Source organism: Phalaenopsis equestris, unplaced genomic scaffold (genome assembly GCF_001263595.1).
Source record: "Phalaenopsis equestris unplaced genomic scaffold, ASM126359v1 Scaffold000088, whole genome shotgun sequence".
NCBI classification, from domain to species: Eukaryota; Viridiplantae; Streptophyta; class Magnoliopsida; order Asparagales; family Orchidaceae; genus Phalaenopsis; species Phalaenopsis equestris.
Window position 1 is genome coordinate 1,295,475 of NW_018164530.1, and position 25,251 is coordinate 1,320,725.

Consider the following 25,251-nt stretch of genomic DNA (forward strand, 5'->3'; position numbering starts at 1 on the left):
GAATCAGGTGATTCTAAAGTAGCCTTCAACAGAATGATATTTTCTTCCAAGGGGAAAGATTTTGTCAGCATGCCACCATAAACATAGGTGCTTAATGGCATTCCATCCAATTCACAATATTCTTGATATACCATCATATTCTATTAAATCTTACCAGTATAACACTAGTTGATTGGTGTTAACAGAAAAGGAACATTCTATTAACTAAAAAATACTCATACATTATGTTAGAATTTTTTCATGAAAACTACATAAAATTAAAAGGGAAATTTACATACGTAGCACACAATTCTTATGTATTTACTTCACACAATTCTTATGTATTTACCTTATGTATTTACTTCTCACACCTAAACTTTCATATTTACATACATAGTGCTATGGTTCTTTAAACCTATGCGTGAAAAAGGTGTTTTTCACTGTAAAGAAGAGAAAATAATGCTATTTTTGATGCCATATTATAGATTTGAGTAATAGAAGTGTAAATATAAAAGTTTAGTAGTGACGTGCAAATACATAAGAATTGTGTGCTATGTATGTAAATGCCCATAATAAAAATATATTATAGCAAAAACTATAAATGCTTATTTTGGAAAATAATGCTCTTTTTTTTCCGCTGATATACGCATCTTATGTTAACAAATATACAAAAATTGAAATAAAAGTGCATTGAGGCCTCTTGTGGTGAGAATATTAAAAAAAAGGAGAATAACTTACCGCCTAGAGAACGAAGGCTTCTTAAAGCTAACTGAAAATATGCACTCTTGAATCCATCACCCCAGTCACCAGCCTTCCCTTTAATGCTAACATAGTAATATATAAGGCTAGCAAGGGCTAGCGATACAACCGTAAAAGACCATGAAATTAAGAACATGATCACTGCAACAAAAGAAAAAAGTTATATTAGATATTAAACAAAACTTAAATTGGGTTTTACAAAAGGATACTATTTGAGGCAGCTATAGGAAGTGAAAATTACATATTATTTAATTTTAAATAGCATAAGCTCTGCTAAATAAATTTTAAAAAAAGTTATTGATACGTAACTGTGTTGTGGAGTCGATGCATAATTTGAAAGGAAAATACCACTTCAGTGTTACATTTTCAGGTTACATTAAAGCATTTAAGAATTTCGTAGTTTTAGACCCATTTGTTAAAGTTTATATTGGACTTGGAAAATAACAAAAAGGAAAAAAGAAGAAGCAATAATTACTATTTATAAGCAATTTCAATTAGAAACAGTTGACAGATGTATATCAAATCAGATGATAAATAAACGCGATGCTATGTCCTCGATAAAGATTAATCTTATTACATCAAAAACTTTCCTCCACTAATTTGCATCCCAAAAAAACAAAAGATAGTTGATTATAGGACAATTTTGATTTAGATTTGGTGAGCTGAGGAATACTAAGTTGAATATTTGAGAAACTATGGGATTAAAGTGAACATAGTTAAAAATATAGATATTATTTTAATCATTAACTCCATAATATAATATATATGCACCCTATGAAGGCATTTAACATACTTTACTGAGAAAGCCATAATGGTTTTCAGCATTTTTTTAAAAAAGGAACAAGGAAAAGTAGTTATAATGGTATAGTCACCGAACACGCTGCAGAGTTAAGAAGTATTGACATGGATGCAAGAAAATGATGTCAACGAGAGCTTTTTGAAAATAAAAGGGGAGTTCATACCACACAATTTTTATATATTTACTTGTATAAAACCTAATCACTTTAAACCTACTTTCATGTTTACATACATAACACTCAAAATTTTGACATCACATATCACATAAAAAATACCAATATCACTAACCTTTTTAAAATGAAATACACCTTTTCATGCATGGGTAATGCCAAGGTGTTACTATAAGTGTAAAGTGTTAGATAAGTAAATGCATTAGCATTATGTGATATGCATGTAAATTTCCCAAAATAAAAAGATATTACCTATACAGATCAAGGCACCAAGAAGCGAGAGACTCCAATGGTGAAATTTCCATCGGGGCCGCCAACTAGGAGCATCAAGAAGGTCTAAAAGAAAACAAGATAGATTTACGCCGGTATAGCATAGAAGGAAAAACATTGTTACAGTCGGAGTGATTAGATCAAGGTTTCCAATCACAACACACCCAATGCATATGAAGGCTGTAAATAGAGTAGAGAGATGCGGTTCTACCCCTTCTGAAACTTTAAAATATTTAAGAACAGGAAGAATATCATCATTAGCTATGGCAGCCAGCAAACGTGGAGCACCTGTCAAACTCTGCAGTGCAGCGCCTAAAGTTGAGAGAATGATCCCAACATACACAATTGCTGGCACAGGCCAAGCAACCTCAGCAGTAAGAAGCCTGCAAGAAATCATATTTTTTAAATATTACAACAATGGAAACCATGCCAAAACAAACTCTGTAAAAATGAAGCATATTATAATACATTAGGATTTTCAATTATATCGACTCATTGGTCATTGTATAAAATAAAATTTTCTTTTTATTGCATAATTTACAAAATGATAGCCTACTGTCAAAGCCGACGAAGTCAACTCTATTGGAAATTTGCAATTAACAGGAAATGAAGGTTCAACTTAAAAAGGATAGTTCACGGATATTTGTAATACAATATTGTAAGAGAGTAGCGCATATATGATCCATAAGAATGATAAAGCTTTAAATAATACACATAGTTCATTAAAAAAATAGGGTTGTGTTGTCTTCTTAGGGCCAACTACAGCTTTTATTAAAATCATGAACATGAAAGGAAAAGATTGAAAGAAGCAAAGCATTAGATTTCATGCCTACCTAGAACCATAACCAATCAAAACTTTGGTTATTGACAAAGACTACAACTCCAATTTGCATTTAGGGCTGGAAAGAAGGCGCTATCATGTTCATTCTCCATACCGGATTTAGCATTTTGAGTGGAGTCAGATGTCAAATCATGATTGGTGTCAAATTTTCCTTGAAGACTCTTCTCAATCTCAAATTTCTGTTTCAAATCCATATTTTCACCCTTACTAAATCTTAGATTTAGGTGAATGGGTTCAAGTGATCAGTTCGAGTTCTGATGTAAATCCTAATGCAAGTCCAAATTTAGACTCAAATTCTAGGATGCATACAAAGTTATTCTCTATTTAATAACCACTTTTAAAAATAAGAATAACTATTGGAAGAAGAACATAGCATCTTAAGTAGACTCAACTATTAACTCTAGGATACAATCATATTTTACTTATTAACAGAATTTCAATAAAAAAAAACCAATAGCAAAGTAAATAATTTTTAGCTGCATAATGCACAAACTTAAGAAATAAAAAAGAAATAAACATGCTATATCTACCAGGTTTAATGCTTTTAAATTATACATATAATTGATCTCTCTAAAGCATGAATGCTAAAAACTTGTTTTCCAATGCCATGTTTCAATTCCACCAAAATAGGCTTTATTCTATTGCCAACAAATAGCACAAAAAAAGATCGCTCAAATTTCATTAAATTTGTTCAAGCAAATTCAATTTTTTTGCTCGCCATAATATTAAGCCATACATCTAGAATATATAGAGTGATAAAACATCAAGTTCTTCAGCTCAAAACTATGAGTTATGGGTTCTATCCTCACAGTATTGCTCCCTTCTCGAAAAAAAAAAATCAAATGTGTATTTTGGCTCTTGTATCGAGGGCTACTCCTTTTCATTTACCTTTCTCAAAATCTATGATTAGCATTATGCCTACATTATAAATATTGTGATAGGTTTTTATTCTTATTAAAAAACTGCCATAAATAATTTAGAATGTATCATGATCTATAGTTTGTAATGCACACTTAGCATTTAATACAAGTTATATGCAGCCAAAAAATACAAAAAGCATGCATTTTCAGCAAAACAACAAACTATCTTTCTTAAAACATTTAGTACTTTAAGTTATAATTGAAATAATAAAACTGCTTTTCGATGAAAGATTTAAGCCCTACTAGAAACTAACAAAAAAATTTAGGATCATGAAAGCCAAAAATATGATTGAAATTAAATAAAGGAACGATATTAAAGTGAGGAAATCTAGTAAAATTCAATCACATTTTCAATCAATAAAAAAAGGAAGTAGAATAAATCAACAAAAAACAAACATTGTGGGTTGTGTCGAAGGATGGTATCTTTGGAAATTGCAAATCTCACTCTTAATTGCAAAATTGAATCCCGAAAGAAAAAGAATTGCACACTCAAAAAAGTATTCACCATACTCTTCTTACAAGCCTCAACTTCATATTTAAAATCAAAAAAGACATCTAAATATTTTTATAAAAATAGTTTGTGAAAAAAGCATGAGTTACAAGCCACAATTTCATATTTAAAATTAAAATGAGAAATCTAAATATTTAAAAAAAAAATAGCCTGGGAAAAAAGCACTATCAAACCCAACATAATAATTGCCATATTCTCGACAAAAAATAAAAAAAAAAAAAAAAAGCCCGGGAAAAAAGCAATATCAAACCCAACATAATAATTGCCATATTCTCATAAGAAAGTTACAATAAAATAGAGAAATCACAGGAACCACTTGAAATATACCAAAATTGGGAAAATATTTGCGTACATAAGACGTACGCAGCGCTGCGTACGTCAGGGGTTATTCAGGGGGCACAGGGGGGTTATATCTGGGTTATACCCCCCTGTAACCTCCGTGTAACTCCCTTGTAACCTCCTTGTAACTTATTTGTACCCATGAAATTACAGAAGAGCGGAACTCATTTGTAGGTTACAGGTAGTTTACAAAGAGGTTACAGGGGGGTCACAGTGGAGTATAACCCCGATATAACCCCACTGTACCCCCTGAATAACCCCTGGAGAATACCCCCTGGACGTACGCAGCGCTGCGTACGTCTTATGTGCGCAAATATTTTCCCCAAAATAGACACAGAAAATGAAACTTGTCACAAAAATAGAACATGGAGAAAGCCACAAAGTAAGTTCAATGGTATGAACTGCCGGAATAGAAGGGAAGGAATAAGATGTAGAGTAAGCACCATCACTTTCAAATCTTAAATCTTTAAAAATGCAAAGTTACAATGCTTTTGATCAAGAAAAAAATTTCATGAAAATGTTAATATACTAAAATTATCACATATGCTAGTTATTTATAATTAAAATTCGCATCATGTATTAATTTTATATTTCATTATAATAATAAAATTCCCCTTCATTATATTTTTCTTCATTGCTCTTTCCTATCGCCAATATATAAGCACATATATGCTTGTACTAAAAAAGAAGACGTATCAATGCTAAACACAAGATCCTGTCTAAACAACTCTAATTTTGAAATCTGAAAATCTGCCCATCCAACTTTCTCCTCTCAGAGCCTGTAATTTTTATCATGGCCACTGAGATGTTTAGGGCAGTTGCAACTTATTTAAAAGCTGTTGCGGATCAGTTGGCTGCCTTTGTTTTTTGCATTTTTGAAACAACTGTGTTGCAGTTGTTTTCGGACAAATGACCATTTTACTCCTGTACTACAATGTTATTTACAACAAAACTAATCATGCTAGCACAAACTATATTTTAAAGCAAATATCCAGTTCGAACAATACAAAATAAAAATGGACACCTCATAAAACAGTAACAAGACAACCAAAATTTAAAAAAGAACTATTAAAATAATAATTAATAATATGATAGTATTATTTTTAAAATGCACTTGGTATATGTCACGAGATAAGCCGTCTTTCACAGGAACTTTCCATACCCGTCACTATTGACGGTGGAATCCTCCAACTCATCGACTCACCTAAAGAAGTCACATTTTTCTGTTCATCTCTTTGGACACCTGTAAAACTCTACCGTAACTATGCGGCTATCGCAGAGTAAGCAGAAAACATTGTAGTCCTTAGTAGCACTACAATGCTTTGGAGGTATAAGAATTGCCCAATATAAAAATTGCTCGAGCTCATCATTTTTGAAGGCTTAAAGCCACAAAAAACAAACTTTTAGCTGCAACATTAGTGAAAATGAACAACATAAGTAATCAATTAAAGTTTTATGCAGTTGTGAGGTCTCAGAAAACACAGTATATAAACCAACGAATTTGTCACTTCAAGCAGACGACATACCTTACAAAAAAAAAGTTCTTGGTTGTCTTTAAACCACGTAATATTGAGTTCGTGTGTGTCACATATGCATATCACCAAAAAAAATTCATCTAGAAGAACCTCGAAAGCCATAACACTAAAAGAAGGAGAAGAACTTGGTTGCCTCATTGGGATTTCACATGTGACGAGAACCAATAGCAACATATAGGTCATCCAATAGAAACTTAAGATCAAATTTTTATTCTAGCTCAGACTAGATGCCACAGAATTTAAATTTTTTCGCATTTAGCACCACCAACAAAGTCATGGGAGATGGATATGTTGATGCATCTGAAGAAATTAAAAATTGACAAAAGAAGTGGATGTTTCATAAATGCGCACCTCCAACTCTTTGCCCACCATTCCTCCGAAACATCAATTTTTCACTTTATTGGATCTCAATCCAAGCCCGTGGATCCTCGCTTCAATTATTTCCAAAATTTTCAATCCTTTTTTAATTGATTCAATTTGTTTTTCAATTGCATCTTATCATACTCTCTGCCTGTGTTTTCCTTAATTCTTTTTAAAAATAAGTTATTGATCTATTTCTCAATTCGACCTCCTTAAGGCAAAGGTCGCAAAATCTTATTTTGGCATCTTTATCCCACATAGAAAATGAACGGGCTAATTTTGTCTTAATCATTGTATTACTAACATGAAATGAACTAATCAACATAAATATTTGCTATAAAAAATAATTACCACGACTAAAAGAAAAATAACATTGTCATTATATTATCACCACTACCTACACACCAACACACTACCACCTCCACACACTATCACCACCAACACGGCACACACCAACACTCAACAACACACACCACCACCTTCACACCACACAACCACCCTACATCACATCACCACCTCCACATTCACACACTACACTACCACCTCTACTCCACACACCAACACATCCACAAACCACACCACTATCTCCACACCACACACCAACACATCCACACACAAAACCACACAGCACCACCTCCACACCATACACCACCACCTCCACACCACACATCATCACCTTTGCATCATAACATCAACCATATAGAGCAAAGAGAAACCAAATCCATCAACTGGATATATCACAAAGAACACAGATCATCAACCGAGCATAGCATAAATAATACAGAAAAATCTCAAAATACAGCATCAACCGAAAACCATCGAACAATAAGACCATCGCGAACCCAGAAAAACCATCAAACATAAATATTTGTAAAATCAAGATGCCCTGCTCACATAGATAAGGTAGAGAGGAACCACCGCACAGAGGGCGATGGAGAGCCAATGATCCAAACCGAACCGAAGAAGAGAGGGGAGGGAGAGGAGAAGAAAGACAAGCTCATCTCAACAACCACCAGAACCAAACAAAACCAAACCCTAGCCACGGATCAAAGAGGATCGAAAGGGGAATTTTCGCCTTAGGGCAAAAATTGCGAGAGAGGAGAGAGCGGCTCGAGAGAGTGAAAAGCGGGGTGACACAGCCGCGGGGTATCCCCGTAAAAGAATCGCGAAGAAATGTGGCGCCCGCGTTTCATATGGATTATTTAAAAAAGCCGTCTCGTGACAATTAACAAACACACCAATCGACGTTTTCACGCCACACCGCATCAAATAAGTAGCACCAAACGAGGTCTGAGTCACTTGATCAGCTTCTCAATTTCTCATAGATATTTACGCATTAACAACAACAACAACAAAGCCTTAATTACACTACGTGGGGTCGGCCAACAATAAATTAACATAGATATTTACGCATTAACAATTTAAAAAAAATATCCTCTATTTATTAATTGTGAGTACGTTAGTGACTTCTATCCATAATTTGTCGATGCATTCCATTAATGCTTAACGTCGATATTCTCTGTTGAATCTCTCTTACAATACTTAGTCAACATTTGCTAATATTTCCTCCATTCAAAGTTCTTCGCCAGTCTTCTAAAGATATGATACTGGAACTAGTTGGGATATGACGTAATACAAAAAAACTTAAACGTCTATTAATATAAAAATAGTAATACAACACGACTCAAACAAAAAAAAATGCAATAATAGACAAATCCCTAACTATAGCTATAGGAAGAGATTCGAAGGCAGTAGCAACATTGGCGGATTGAGCGGCCACTAGTTGGGTAGGGGATTATGTGTGATTGGTTGTAGGTGGATTAGACAACGAGATAGTGGAGGAATGTGGAGGTGGTCGGTAGCTAGGAGAGTGGTAGGGAAAAGGGGGTCGGTGAGTAGAGAGAAAGGAGTTTGAAATTTACAATACCACCTCGGAGTAGGATACAACTGAAACACCACGTCATCAATTACAGCCCTAACAAAAGGAAAGAAATTCCACACAGGAGATTAGAAGATAACTTTAGTTGAACTGCCTCGCACACACATAGGGTACATCTATTTATAGCCTCTTACTTCTACACAAGAGAAAAAGGTGGAAAAGACAAGAATCCATAACACTTAGAAGAAGATAGCCGGGACAACCTGCATATCGCACCGCGAAAGTTCGCAGTCTTTCCCTTCTTAGCGCATGATCACACCGCGAAAGTTCGCAGTCTTTCCCTTCTTAGCGCGTGATCAAAGAAAGAATCTGACGAAGAATCACAGTTCTGGACCGCGAGATCGCGGATCGCGATCCTTTGCGGTCTCCCACGAATGCAGCGGGTCTCTAACCCATGGGATTACTCCGCTTCGGGGCGTTTATAGCCCCAACGTCAGCATCCTAAGGTTGGGGAAGCATCGACCTCATTTGTCGAAGCTCTATGCTCTTCAAAGTATGGTGTTAAGTCAACAACGTTGAAAGTGCATGTAATATTTTAGTCCCCAGGCAGGTCAATCTTATAAGCGTTGTTGTTCAGCTTTTGAAATACTTTGAAGGGTCCATCTACTCTCAGCTTAATCTTTCCTTTTTCAACTGAATCCATACGAGACCGCCTTTCTGAAATATTACTTTCTTCTTGGATTTATTTGCTTACGTAGGGTATTTTCGATTCTGCTTGGCAATTTTCTTGCCAACTTCCTAGTGGAGCTTCTAGATCTTGTGAACTTGCTTTGTGGCATTCTTGCTAATTTCTGCAGATGACAAAAGTGGCACCAATTCAAGTGGTGTGAGCGGATTGCGCTCTTACACAATCTCGAAGGGAGTTCGTCCTGTAGTTTGGTTAATGGATCAGTTACAGGCGAACTCAGTTTAGGCTAGGATGAAATCCCACTGTTTTATGTTTTTTCCCACGATACACCTCAGGAGGTTACCGAGGCTCTGGTTTACTACCTCCGTTTATCTATCTGTTTGCGGATGCGCTGTCGAGCTGAATTGGAGTTTGGTGTCGAGCTTTCCCCATAGTGTCCTCAAGAAGTGGCTCGGAATTTGACGTCTCTGTCGGAAGTGATGGTCTTGGAAATCCCATACAACCTTACAATCTTCCAAAAGTAAAGATTAGCGATGTGAGCGACAACTAGTGTCAGGTGATGAAGTACAAAATGGGCTATCTTGGAGAATTTGTTCACTACAACCATTATGGACTCCCTGTTCGTTTGAGTCCTTAGAAGTCCTAGCACGAAATCCATGCTGACATCAACCCACGGTGCCTCTGGTACTAGAAGTGGTGTGTATAATCCGGCGTTTTGAGCTCTTGCCTTGACCATGTGACAAATCCTGCATTGCTTGACATGCGTTCTACATCTCTTGTTAGTTTTGGCCAAAAAAATGTTTCAATACGAATGTGAGGATTTTGTATCTGTTGAAATGTTCTGCAGGTCATCTGTTATAGCCTTCTTGGACAATGGCCTCTCTTAGTGAACACGGGGGAATGCACAAATGACTTTAGTGGAATAGGTATCAATTTTTGTGGTAATATTGCCCTGCTAGCTTCTCCTAATATTGCTCTCATATGTTTTTGAAATCTTTGTCTGTTTCATATAGATTTTTTATGAACTCGCCCACTTAAGTGTCGATGACTTGGTGCATCTGCTATTCAATTCTGGTTTTCCGTCTTATGTTTTAGTACAAACTGAAATGAGGCTAGAAATTCCACGTAAGTGGCATGTCGTTCATTTAGTTTGTTTTGACTATTGAAGAATTTTAGGGTCTCATGATCTGTAAATATTGTAAACTCGTTTGATAACAAGTAATGACTCCAGTGTTTCAGAGCTCTTATGATGACGTAAACTTCTTTGTCGTAAGTTGAGTATCTCCTCCTGGATTCGTTCAACTTCTCACTGACAAAAGCGATGGGGTTTTCCATTTTTCAAATTAGAAAATACTTCTCACTGACAAAAGCGATGGGGTTTTCCATTTCTCAAATTAGAAAACGACAAACTTTCCAATGTGAGGTCAGAATACCTGGTTCATTAATCTCATGAAAGTGCTTGAAGCGTTTTGAGGTCGGAATACCTGGTTCATTAATCTCATGAAAATGCTCGAAGCGTTCGACAAACCGAAAGACATAACGATCATTTAGGGCGTTCTTCCTCTCGCCCCCTAGCCACATCTGTATCTAGTGATATCTGCTGAATAAGTCTATTTTGGAGAAGATAGTGACTCCATGTATTTGGTTTAAGAGATTATTCAAGTGGGGTAAGGGAAATTGGTACTTGATGGTAATCTTATTGATGGCTCGGCTGTCGATGCACATTCACTATAATCCATCCTTTTTAGCACCATCAGGGTCGGGACTGCACATGAGCTAGTGCTTTCTCTGATTAGCACCCTTGCAATGAGGTCCTGCACTTGTCGTTGTAGTTCTTCGTACTCCACAAGTCTTAATCTGTAGGCTGGTCGGTTTGGCAATACGATCCTGGTATTAGGTTAATGGTGTGTTGAATATCCCTTAGTGGCAGTAGTCCCTTTGGTAAGTTGTCAGCCATAGCATCCTGAAAGCCCTTTCGCAATGGTTGCAATAGTGTTGGTACTTCTCTTTCTTCCTTGCTTCCTTCCAGAAGGACTAATGCTAGTGTTACAGGGGCATCTCTAATCGACTGCGGGAAAGGTTACGAGGAACTAATGTTGCCTCTGTAATGCTCCTGCCTTTGGCATCCTTAGCAGGTAGTAAAACTATACGTTTCACATCCTTGTTGAAAGAATAAGTATTTTTGAACCTGTCGTGTTGCGTCTTGCGATCAAATTGCCAAGGCCTCCTACCTAACAGAATGTGGCAAGCATCCATAGGAACCAAGTTGCACCATATCTATTTGTGTTGCTGGTCTCCGATGAAGAATTCAGCTAGGCATTGTTGATCCACACGTGTCTCATTGCCCTTCTTCAGTCAAGCAAAAGAATCTGACTGGGGATGCTTTTTTGTCCAATCCTAACTTTTTTTATTGTCGCAGCTCCCATTGTCGATGATTAGACTGCAGAACTTCCCCTTGGCGGTACACTTGGTGAGAAAAATGTTATGCCTTAGCCAAGATCGGTCCTGCTCGGGCTCGAACTGTAGTATTTTCAGCATGACTAATGCTTTTCCTTCATCTTTATGGAGCTGAAGCTCTTCTTCTGGACTCTCCTTTGATTCCTCATCAACATCCTCGATGGTGCCTTGATTCTTGAGTGTGACGACTCGGCTTGTTGGGCAGCTAGAGGATACGTGATCATAGTCATGGCACCGGAAACACTTTATGGTTGACACTGCATTGGAGAAACTACCTTTATCTGGCTTCTTCCCGCCCTGATTTGCCCTACAGTCCCTTCTCCAACACTGTTATTTCCTCCCGAAGTACCATGGTCGGCTATAGCAGTTATAAGTGATTGCTTAGTTGAAGGTGGTGGTCTGAACGACGACTGTTGTCTGCTTTGCTTTTGTTGTCTCTCCACTGGTAGTGGTCTGAACGACTAGTGCCTGAACATCCCCAACATCCAGTATGACTGTAGTTGTACCACATTGCTAATGACGGGTTTTAGGCCTTCGAGATATCTGACGATCGTGTGCTCGCACTTTAGCTGCAGGTGGTCGAAATGGGTTGTCAACTCCTCAACTGATAAATCTCCTTGCTGCAAGTTGTGGAGTTTTAAGAACATGTCTTGGCTATACTGTGGTGGGATGTATTTTTTCTTCATTGTCTTGTTCATTGTCTCCCACTTAGTTAACTTTTCATGTCCTTCCCTCCTTTGTAGATTCTCCTACCATAAGAAGACATTCTTCTTTAGTTTAATTGCAGCTAGCTTGACTCACTTGTACTCTGGTACGTCTTTATATTCGAAGATTCATTTAATTGTTTGCATCCATTCGATAAACTCATCGGGGTCCATGCTTCCCTCAAACTCTGAGAGGTCAATCATCTCTCGGCCTCCTTTGTTATTGGATACCAAAAAGACGCGGTCAGTATTATTCGTCGCTGTGATCTTCCCTGTTGATTGACGTTAAGATTCTCGTCTCTATCTGCCCTATGACTCTCTCGATCACAGTTGAAGGTAATTTCTTCCTGGTTCCTATCTTCTAACTCGGCTAGTCTTTGTTGCAGACGATGAATTTCATATTGGATCTCTTTCTAAGTAGAACCTGATGTATCTCTCTATGGTGGCATGGCTCGAGTTGGGATTTGGAAGAAAAAAGGTTGATGGGTGAATTGGATAGGGGCGAGTGTTGGGTAACCCTAGGATAAGACTATGGTTGAGTTGACTCTGAGATAAAATGATACCAGAACTAGTTGGCATGTGGTGTAATACAAAAAAAGGTACACAAAGGAGATTAGAAGACAACTCTGGTCGAATTTCCTCCCACACACATAGGGGAAAACTATTTATAGTCTCCTACTTCTACACAAAAGGAAAGCAGTGGAAAAGGCAAGAAGATTCCAGAACATTTAAAAGAAGACAGTAGAGACTGCCGAAATACTGAATTGCAAAAGTTCGCGGTCTTCTCCTTCTTCGCTCGTGATCGTGAACTCTCATGAAGAATCACGGTTCTGGACTGCAAGATCGCGGCTCGCGATCCTTCGCGAGGGATCGCAATCTCCCGCGGCTGCTGCGGGTTTCCGACCAGCGGGATCACCCCTGCTTCGGGGCATTTATTGCCCCCACGTCAATATAGATCTCAATGCTAATTCTTTGTTTTTGATTCACATTACAATCTCTTTGACAACTGATCACGCCCCTCTAATAACACTGGCTATCTTTTGATCAAAATAACTTCAACTATTTTATTTTTTATACTACAATTTCCAAACTCAACTTGATAACTTCCATGAATCTTGAGTTTGGAGAGGAAAAGTTATCATCCCTAAATTATTACATGTGTTAATTATTTTTTTAGTTGGTATATAGATACAAAAACGATAATGGAGTAAGTTGTCTTGTATAATTCTCTCTCGCTTCTAATAATAACATATAACAAACATTCTTTTTCATATACATTATGCAAATCAATATGTCGCAAATAAATAACACATCAGGGTAAACAACTCAAGTTAAAAAATTACTATCGTGTCTTTGAATAAAACCAGAAACATCACATTAGCATCCCATGGTAAAATCCATTGAAGTGAATTAAACTGTGATTTCAAAGAAAGAACGGGCGCATATATATTTGGGAGATTTTAACAGCTATTTCTTAAACATTTCCAAGAGCAAGGAATGAAAATGGACGATTGCAAGCTATACAACAAATACTTTGAATGATAATTGAAACAATTAGTCCTATTAAAAAAATGTTTGGTTGGATGTTTTAAAAAATGCATGCATTTCAAAACCACAAAGTGATTGGAATGTTTGCACATTAGAAATATAGTTGTTTGATTGGATAAAAATCAAATATACTGAAATATTTTTTTATGGTGGTTAGAATAAATATTGAAGTACTCTCTCCCATCTCAATTATAGATAGACTAGTGGGAGGGAGACGATGAGTTAGGCAACAGAAAGTAACATTGTGAAGGCACAACCATGCAAAATAAGCAGGCAATAGAGAAGGAAAGGAAGGGTGATTGGTGACAACAACATGGTGGCGACCAACTAGCGCCAAGTGGCATAGGGGTGAAGAGGTGCAAGAGTTAAGGGAGCAAAGGGGGTGGGTGAAAGCAAGGAGAAGATGAGGGAAGGCACATAGGCATGAGCGGGTAAATGTATGGACAAGGTGATGCGAGTAGGCCTCATAGTACGAGAACTGAGAATCAACTCATGTAGGAAAATTTTCAAATGCATGGAAAATAGAAGCTTTGGGGTATTTAACATCACTCAAAATTGAATTTGAATTTATTTTGCTTCCCTCCAAAAAAAAATAATATTGAAATGCAGGTAAATAAAATGCAATGCGCTTTTAATGTTTCCAATCAAATAGCCCCCATATAGATACTAAATAATATTGAATAAAGATTTAGTAGATACCTGTTTGTCAAAAGCTCTTCTCTAGTGGCTAATGCTCCAAATAATAATACTGATACCAAATACAGAGAAGTTGTTGTGAGTGTAGCAGCCAATGTTCCAACAGGTATGGATCTCTGTGTATCTTTTAAAGATGCAGAACGATTTGAACCTGCCATGATTCCCGTCACTGCAGGAAAGAATAGACCAACTAATGCACTGGATCAAAAAGAAAAAATCATAATGTCAGAATGCAATTAGAAAGAGGCTTTCTATACTGAGCCTTTCATCTAGCCAACTAAATACCAGTCATTGTTGAATACAGTTCATAAAAATTAGTTTTGCTTCAACATTCTGAAATTAAAACTAGTACTGCGCCATATAGATTAATCAATTTACTGTAATTTTAGCAACATGAAACTTAGTTAACACCAAATTGTCATTTCATGCTATCAAAAACAAAGACCATAAGTATATAACAGGCTGAGTTAATGGAAATATAATCATTGGCAAACAGAGACAGTTGGAATAAACTCGATGTTCAAGTTCTCAAGATCTACTCTGATAGTTATCAGCAAGCAGAACACGCTGACGTGAACTAGTGACTAGAAAACGGTCCAAAAATCTTTCAGCTACTAGTAAAGGCAACAGAAAATCGTAGCACATGATGTTAGAAGAGCTTTATGTTCATAAGCTGTAGTCAGTGGCAGGGAAGTGGGACCTAAGTTCAACAAAAAAGGAGAAAAAGCAGGGAGTTAATGAAAAATATAACCAAATAAAGATGCCTCCATAGAGCAGCCACAGAGTTAGAAATCTTCAGGATATGTATGTATCCACCTCTAATACTAACTCTAATACTAACAAAAAAAAAAAAGCTTCTGTTCCCAATGTGACCATATAGCATCCTTCGATTAATCATCAATGACACAAATGGTGACAAGCCCTAACCATATTAATTAGAAAGCACATAAATTGGATAAAAGTTACAAAGTTGTAACGTAGATTCAAAGTGAACCACTGTAGATATGTAACTAAGAATCTGTTTGGCGCAGCGGCCTGGCTACTGTGCAGCACCACCCAACGTTATTTTCGCGTTTGGGGCGGCTTCTCAGCCGCGGCGTGTCGCGATTGCACGGTAACACGGAACGCGCCCTGAGACCCATGGCCCAGCTTCCTCGCTCGGATTTTTACCCCCGTGTCCTCCTTTTACGCTACACTAAACGTAAGAAATCATCCCGAGCGGATTGTTTCGCGTGAAAAAGAGAAGAATGGGGAAAGTCACATAGAGGAAGGCACGGCAGAGAGAATTGATTTTCATGGCACTGTGCAAGAGAAGCGCAGGCTAGTATAGAGTGGAAGATGAATGGCGCTATGGTACAGATTATTTTGGCAGATGAGGCAATGCTTCGGCTCTGTTGAGTGGATTTCAAACTGAAGAAGAAGCGAACCAGAAGAGGCAGAGGATTGCAGCACAAAGATCACATGCAAATTTTTGTAAAAGAAATGATACGTAGTGGGAGACGACATGGGCAATTGGATAGGTGGTGAAGACATGGAAGAAATTGCGGAAACAAAAAAAAAAAAAAAAGACAGTGAAGGAATAGTGCAAACCTGCGTGTAGTGAAGAGGGAAAGGCTTCCGTTGAGATGAGAATTGGATAGGGGAGACCCAGATGAGATTGCGATCTTTTTTGCTAGGGCAGAAGGAAAGTTACAAGAGACCTCTTCAAATAGAAAGGAGAACAGTTAATGGGATGCGAGCTAAAACTAGTGACTTAATATTAATTAAACTTAATTATATCTAATTAAATATAATTAATAATTTTAATTATTTTAACAATTTTTTAACGCCAACAACTGAGCTACACTATAAATCAATATAATAATATAATCATGAAGAAATAGCTCGACACCATGCCTTTTAATTTTCTTGCATTATGCACATCCCTTAGAGATTTTGGAATTGATTGTCTTGTTACTTCCACAGAGTCTTCTGTAAGGTCCATCGCAGCCCAGTCAATTTTCAGGGATGCATAAATACTAATTTCTACAAAACACCAAGCTATTCATCATCCATATTTATTTGTTGAGTGACAAATGAGGGTCTGACTATTCTTAGGCTTCACACACTAACCAGTTGTATACCATATTTATTTGTTGAGTGACAAATGAGGGTCTGAGTATTCTTAGGCTTCACACACTAACCAGCTGTATATCCTCCTCTACATAATTTGTCATCAGAATATTCAAAAAGCATACATCCTTCGAAAATTTCTATAACACAACAAACATAATACATAACACATTATTTTACCATTTAAAAAAAAAATTGCTTAAATAAATTTTGTGAATATGCGATGCATACTTCTCATGCCCCATTAATATCATTTTTTTTTATTGCTACCCTGAGATACCTGATCACTTCATTTTACTCTTGAATATAGCTCCATATACATCTTTGATACTAAATTTATTTCTTACATAGGTGTTCTTCAATTTCAAATTTCTTTTCTACTTTTTAGGAAGTATCTTTGTATACAATATCCTAAAAATCTTAAGCACTTCTCATATTTGCATCGATATACTCACACATATGATGTTGTATTTCACGAGAAATTCTTTATTTGGTTCTTAAAGTTGTTAAGAGAAAAATAATATCATCATTATCTTACTTGTAATTTTATAAGTATTTTCTTTCTCTTAGCATTTTTGGTACTCACTGTTAAGTGACTTGTGTATCTGAACTTTTGTTCTGTTTTGAAATGAATTTCTGCTTCTAAAGTATTAAATATGTCGTTTTCACAGTTTTAAACTGCTTTATTAAATAATGGCAGAATGGAAATTTTTCCAGAAACAACTGTCTCGCAGCTGTTTTCACACAGCCGCAACAAACAGACAACCAACTTCCCTTTTGAAATGAATTTCTGCTTCTAAAGTATTAAATAAGTCGTTTTCACAGTTTTAAACTGCTTTATTAAATAGTGGCAGAATGGAAATTTTTGCAGAAACAACTGTCTCGCAGCTGTTTTCACACAGCTGCAAGAAACAGACAACCAACTTCCATGCAGCAATTTCCCCACAGCAATTTTCCCGCAGCAGCTTCCTGGGACGGCACACCTGCAGCAAAAAAGCTGCAGCTGCGCCAAACAGACCCTTAACCAACATGTATTCATCGACTGCAGAAATCAATAAGCCTACATCAATCATAAAAACAATCAAGCCAATAAAATAATCTGATTTTAATGTAAAGGTTATAGTACATAACATGCCTCATTTAATAGCTACAAAAATGTTAAAGTAAAAAGCAAGCAATTAAATCTGACAAATTTAAAAATTCATAAAATTAAAGAAAAGTATAAACTAAATTTAAGTATCAAAATAGAATGTAAAAATACTAGCTGCATCATAATGTTATACATGCAAGTAAATGTAGAATTATACGGCCAATCAAAGTTCAAAAAATATTCATAAAGATAATCTTAAATGTGATTTCAACAAAATTCTGATTTGGATAAAGAAAACGGCAACAAAGGAAACTTTACCACTAATAATATCAAGAGTCTTTGAGTGGTATCAGAAAGCTTTAAAAATCACTTAAGCTTTAGGGAAGCAAAGAATAGTTATTGAATTATCAAACAGGCATATTTAATGATTTAGTAATTAGAACTAGTTTCGTAACTAACACTCTAGCTAACATCAATGCTCCCTCTCCCAAAAATAACTTATAGCTAAAACCCCAAACAAACCCAACAAGTTGATAGACTAAATATAACTTCTAACAAGAATGAATAACAAAAGGCTGAAAGGCTACATCAACCAAAATAGGACTTACCAAACAGCAAAAAAGATACTCTTGCAAACTTATAAACAAAGGCAGAAACTCACTTAAAGTTCCAATAAATAGAACCATCCGGATCAGGCACCCCAGAATTAGTCGTACGCTGGTAATCTGAACTCCAGTTGTCTCTAAATGTCTTTAATTTCAATCCAGTTATCCCACCTATTGAAGAAATTGCAACTATTATTGCAAACAATAACATGTGGTTTGATATAAGGCTTTCTTCCATATAAATGGAAATATGGAGATTACCTAACCAAACTATCAAAGGGAACATAAATAATTTTCCGTCTAAGAATAGTAACTTACTTGAAGCATTATGTCTGGGAGCTGCAAAAATCCCAATAAATATACAGAACAATGAAAATAGGACTGCAATAAGGAAAGCTGGGGCAACCTTGTTGATAATTTTCACGCCACCAAATACAATAAAACAAAGCAGAATGGTCACAACAACCCCATAGAGTTGCAGGTCATGCAGGCTTGGAGTTGATATAGTGGTTGTAGTTACATTTGTTACTGTGCCATTTATTGATGTGCTATTGCTGACAACTATAACACTCTCTGCAACACGATAACCCAAAAGACCATGCTTTATCAAAGATACTTTAAACCATCTGGAATTAAAATCATCAGGAATTACCAGAAACAACTTAAGGCTACAAACATTGAATATAATAATAACATCCTTTGAAACTTTCTTTAAAACAAATAATGATATTAAAAATCAACAACAATTGACCATATTAGTATAGAATTCAGAAAAAGAAAACAATTAAACAAGATGAAAAAGCTTATAAATCGAAAGTATGACTAAAATAATAGGGAAAAGATTAAACAAAATTAAAAGCTCTAAAATATGGTGCATTATATGCAACCAAAGCTCAATAGCTCTACACTTTTTTTTCATCTAAATATGATCATTACCATTTTATGATATAGTCTAACCGTTCAGAATACCACTTTCTAACAATAATGCAAATTCCTCTATGATGTCAAATAATTTCCCACCATCATTCTAAAAGCATATCCCTACAATTTCACACACAACGAATCAAAATTTCCTTGTATCCTTCATTTACCGATCTACAAAAAATTAAAGGCCATATAATGACCACAAAACAACAAACCAGACCAGTCGTCTTACATCATTCATATCCTTAAAGTATACTAGATTTAATTTAACCATATTCTCTATTATATTTCGACCAGAGTTCAACTAGATTCAGGGGAGCCTTCATATGAGCACGAATGTTAATCACCTTTATTGCTCACACAAGAGTAAACGGACATTGAGGAAGTTTTTTAGCCCAATTTTAGGGTCAAATTAAATATTTAGAAGTGCATTTAATTATGTGAGGAATGATTGGGTTAGGTAGACCTGATGAAAATCCCATGATTCTATCACCCCAAGCATATCAATAGATTTAGTCTACTATTGCCACCAGGGGTCTTTGGGTCAAAACATCAAGCAAGCACATTTACAACCATAGGTGGCTTCATCTGAAGTTATCCTACACAGATGTGATACCGGAGTTAGCCCAAATCACAATAAAAATACGAATATTATTGCTGAAATCCTACGAGTTACAAATAATGACTGTTGACAATAGAAAATTAACAACACCAATACAAAACAGACCCGGGCTAGAATAACAGTGATGGGCTTCGGGACGATGGAGTAGAGTTGGGTAGCTGAGGCGTAGGCTGTGAGGAGGCTGCAGAAGAAAAGGCTGATGGGAAGAGGGTTGGGATGCTGTTGAAAGCTACAGCAAGGAGAAAGGGAGGGTGACGAGAAAAAGGATGTGGATGCTGTTGAAAGCTACAGCAAGGAGAAAGGGAGGGATGAGTGTTGGACAGGTGTGGAGGTTGTGGCAGGGAGGGTGACGAGAAAAAGGATGTGGTTATAGCAGAAATATAGCAGGTTGAGGGGGAGGGGTAGATGGGGTAGTTATGTAAAAAGATGTGGGTGGGGGGGTGTGGGAAGATAGATGGAGTGCAGGTAGTAGGATAGGATGGTAACGGGCAGGTGTGGCTGTAGGTCAGGAGGCAGGGGGGTAGATGGAGGGGGAGGAAGGGTACGGCCAGCAGAGGATGAACTGCCAGTGGTTTTGTGGCTGCAGGTTGGGATGCATGAGGGTTCATGGTAGTGGATGGAGTGGAAGGAGTGGTACGGCCAGCAGGGGATGGATTTCTGGTGGTGGGATGAATAGGAGTTTAGTGGCTGGAAAAATGGGATAGTTGACAGCAGAAGGAATGTTGGGGAAGATAAGTATCATTGCAGGATTGAGTTACAGCCAGAGCACACCTCAAACCTTTGGAGAAGATTACCACCTCATGCAAGTTATAGCCGGAGCACCTCCTCGCCTTGGGATACAGCCCTAGAAGGAAAACTCATGCAAGTTATAGCCGGAGCACCTCCTCGCCTTAAAAAACAGCCCTGGCAGCTGGCTTTCACAGAAATCTAAAATCTAAAAGATAAAACTGAACCCTAAGGCAGCAAACAACACATTTATAAAAAGTACTAGTAGTTAGAATAGGAAGAGATTAGAATATGAAGGAATTAGAATTAGGAAGGGAATAGAAAACAACAAGGAATAGAAGAGGAAGGAGTTCCCTCTATGGAAGAGAGTAGAATAGGAGATTGGGAGAGGAAAGGGGCGGCCATTCTAGCCCCCATGAAGGCCGGCCAGTTGAGCCAGCCACCCAGCAAGCCCAGCGTCAAGACGGGTGAAAATGTGGGTTTGTCAAAGATATGCTTTCAATATTGGCATCAACCTGGTTACTATTCACACTACTTTTCATTGAAAAGTTCAAAGGGGCAAAAATGGTCGATTGTGGTTAAAAGGTGTGGAATATGATAGGCAAATGTTTAAAGATATGCAACAACCAGCAGTTATTTTGAGTATTGGCTTAACTCAAAAAAGTGTGTCCAAGACACGAGGTATTTAGCTTATGCAGTTTTAATTGTAAGATTTGCTTTTAGTTGGTAACCTTGTTAGCATGGGAAATGGCATGAGTTATACTAAATTGAACCTTATATTCATAAATTAAAAAAAAAAAACTTTTTGGTTTAATGGGTTTGTCAACTTCGAGCCAACTCAAACTAATAGAATTAGGGGGACTAACTTTGGAAAGGCAATAGCAAATTTGTAGACAAAATCGAATGGAAGACCCAACTTACCTAAGATGAGGCTTACATTTATTGAAAGACCCATAATCAAAAAGCTTCATGAAGATAAAATACAAAGATCCTTCTTAGAGTTTATAATTAAAAAAAGAGTAAATTAACTAGATAATGAGTAGACTACATCAAGAACATTTATCAAATGTACAACAAGACAAACAAAAGATACAAATATTTGATTTGGATCATCTAACACGAAACCAAGTAAAATAAACAGAAAGTGTCGATAGAATTTCTACCGAATTTTGCTCATTATGGTATAAATAATATATAATCTTTTATCCATTCGAGAATCAACACTTTCAAAATTAGAATCAGAAACATGTTGTGCCAAATTTATCATTTTGTTCGCCAATGGAAATGGATTGGGCTGTTTCAAAAGCTTACAAGGAAATTGTCAATAATAATTTCAGGGGACGATGAACTGATCGACACTAAGTGATTAGGACAACCAAAAACATCAACCACTCACTTAAAAAGAAATTCAACTAGCATCCAAATTTTAAGCACAGATCTGAAGAAAAGAAGAGTGATCTTCCACCGGTGGGGGGGGAATTAAATGTAAGGTATTAAAACTTAAATAGAGAATTTCCCAGCTTGAGATGTGACCTGAAACACTCTAAGAATTCCAAAAGTATAATAAGAATAGTATAATGAAGGTATGTTTTTAAATTTCACATTCTGCCAATATCCGAACAACAAATGCCCAATACACAACACCTTATGTAAAAAAGCATCAATCCCAAATTCGACCAAGACTATAGCCACATAGGACTTGGTAAAATAAATATTTGCAACATTCACTTCTAAAGGATTTCTAAATATTAAAGTCAAATAGAATAGTGCAGACTGGTTAAATTAGCGCACAGTGCAAACAAAGTCATGGAAAACACATCTAAACTAGAATGAGAAGAGACTCCACAAAGTAGTCAAATGGGATGTAATCTGCATTAGTCACTTTGTTTGGTTGAAATTTTGAGTAATCTTGTAAAATATCCAAATTAACTGACAGGAAGCACCATAGACCATTGTAACATGCGCACTAGCAGCCATTAATATAACAAGTCTACCCCTAACGAAAGATTTATGATAACAAGTTAAGGGTTCAATTAGGCAATTGTAGTAGTGACCTATGAACTCTGCATCCGACACAAATTTGTGAATTAACTCCATACTAAAATGACCCATTAAATTTGACCAATAATAATCAGTGAAAAACTTAGAGACCAAACAAGCAAAGAAATCTTCTCATCATAATAGAGAACAAGCTTTCCCTTAAAATGAGGGTTGTTATATTGAAGATTCCCTGAAGTATAATCAAAGGTAGTGGATAATCTTTGATTGGGGAGGAGAAAATTATTTTCCAAATTTACTTCAAAAAATTTAGCAAAAGAACATGATGGTTGAGGTGAAGGATGCACAATCAATAATGAGGAAGTAAAAAGATAAGCAAAGGAAGAACCGGGGCTCTACTGGGTTAGGATATTTTGACCTAACAAGGGTCAGCAAAGGTCCCAAGTGAATTCATCATTTCAGGAATTGAGATACGACAAAAGCCTGATGAACCAGAAAGTGAAAAGGATACCCTAACAGTGATCAATGGAAGTAATCATACAAGACGATGAATATAAGAATAAGAAAAAAAATCAAACAATAATTAAGGAGAAGAAAAAACGATGACGAGGCCGACTCTAAGAACCAAAGAGGCCGGACAAGATGAAGATGCCATGAGGAGGCATATGCACCAGTAGAGCCATATGAAGCCGCATAATGTATATGCACAAATGCACCAGAGTGGGCAAACAAGGACGCACGAGAGCACAAAAGCACGTGGACCCTAGCAATGTACGTATGAGCTGTTTCCAAGCGACGATTCACAAGGCCACACAAAGTCTTAGTTGTTGGAGAAATGTTGCGCAAAACAGAGACGAGCACACGCATCACACGGATAAAGCCACACAAAACCCTAGTTGCAAGCCCAACCAGAATTGCCAGGAGAGACGATATTGATATTCTCCCCCTCTTCTCAAGCAAGAAGAATTGAGCATGTGCTAACTTCAATTGGATGGACTAAAAGACTTTCTATAAACTTAATTAATTAAGTTTAAACCGGACTTATATTCGGCAAAATAATGTCATTTAACTCTTAACTTATTTTTTATATTTAAGATTAAATTAATTTAAAATTTTAGGCTTATTTTTCTATTTGCAAGTTACCTACAGGATGGGGCAAGTACTCATGGCTTTTGGGATGCTTGCATATAGGAATTGTAAATTAGACATTGAATTCAACTCAACGGTGCATCTTACTCTCATCATATTAAAAAGGTGGCATGATTAATTAAAGTTCACTTTGATTGTCATTAAACACATGTTTTAACAACAATTATTTCTCATGACTTGGATTAATTGGGAGATAGAAATCAAACTTGGGGCCTCAACCTATCTGTCCCATCAACCAAGTTAGCATTAAATACATTACATTGAGTCCCCAAATCATTTTACTAATTTGAACTTTAAGATGTCATTTAGATAATTTTTCCACCCTAAAAGACATTACAGACATTTAGGTTACTATTAAAACCACCTTGGCATGAATTGGAGATTTTTTTGAAGTTCCAAGTGCATTCCCATTTTGTGTTGACATACTCGCCAAGGGAAGTAAAAATGAGTATACCAGTCATTGGCAAACATGTACGTATTTCAAAGCATCTCAAAATTATGAGGACGGTTTGGTTCTCTCCATGTTTTTGGATGTAATATCATGCTTTTAAACATGTGGTTATCAAAGTATCACCATAAGATACATCGTGCATTTCAACTTCACATCAAGTCAATAGGCAATTTTATAGAAGTTTTGAAACCCTAGATATAAATACATTGATCTCAAACAAAATATGGATAAAACAAATCAAGTCCTCCCATTTATATATAAAAAAAAAATCATGAGAATGAATTGGCTTTTCATGAGCAATCAAATTTTTGGCAACTCTGCTTATGATTTGGTGGCCATGCAAAATGTGAAAGGAGATAGGGCCAGGTCACGAAGCTGAGGGGCGGCAATAGCAAGTGCGTAAAAAAGCATTTAGAAAAGAACATCCCAGAGAAAGTGGGCATTGGAGGTGATGAAGTCATAAGAGTAAGAGACGAGAAAGAGAAACGAGTGCAAGGCATGCATGAATTAGAGGTGGGCAAAGGAAATAATAAGACACCGATTGGTAGAGAGGATAGTTCTCAAGGTGGGGATCGTCCACTAGGAATGGCGAGAGGGATAGTTTTAGATTTTATAAGGTTTGTAGATTTTATTTTTCTTTCCTTTTTATGGTAAACAAGCCATAAGGTCCGAGCAAGGCTACAACATCACCACAATCCCACTATAATTGAAACAGTTGATAGGAACATTACTCAAGAAGCCCCAAAACAGAACACTGCAAATTCAACATTCAATCCAATATCATAACTAATGAAATCAACCACTCAGACATAACCATATGTGAGCACACTTAGACTAGGGTAGCATAAAAATAGAGAACAGGAGTCCTTCTTGATCATAGACATGTTCCAAATATACAACAACAACAACAAAGCCTTAATCCCACTACGTGGGGTCAGCTACATGAATCTTTTTTCTCCATTGCTTCCTAATTAATGTCATATTTTCATTTAGTTCTAGTAAATTAAGATCATTTTTAATACAATAAGTCTAAGTCTTCTTAGGTCTACCTCTGCCTTTCTTAACACAAGTCGAATTTAAAACATCTACTCTCCTAATCGGATCATCTAATGGTCGACGT

At 36.6% G+C, this 25,251-nt stretch overlaps 1 protein-coding gene across 2 annotated transcripts in view; it reads right to left on the reverse strand.

Annotated features, from left to right (window-relative positions):
* LOC110019921 (cation-chloride cotransporter 1) overlaps positions 1–25,251 on the reverse strand; it is a gene marked incomplete in the record, with an annotated part of 70,179 nt that overhangs the window by 1,472 nt on the left and 43,456 nt on the right. For both annotated transcript variants that reach the window (XM_020717794.1, XM_020717793.1), the window contains 5 exon segments: positions 718–879; positions 1,959–2,359; positions 14,458–14,652; positions 18,318–18,432; positions 18,580–18,834. In XM_020717794.1, the coding sequence (XP_020573453.1) occupies positions 718–879; positions 1,959–2,359; positions 14,458–14,652; positions 18,318–18,432; positions 18,580–18,834 (1,128 nt within the window).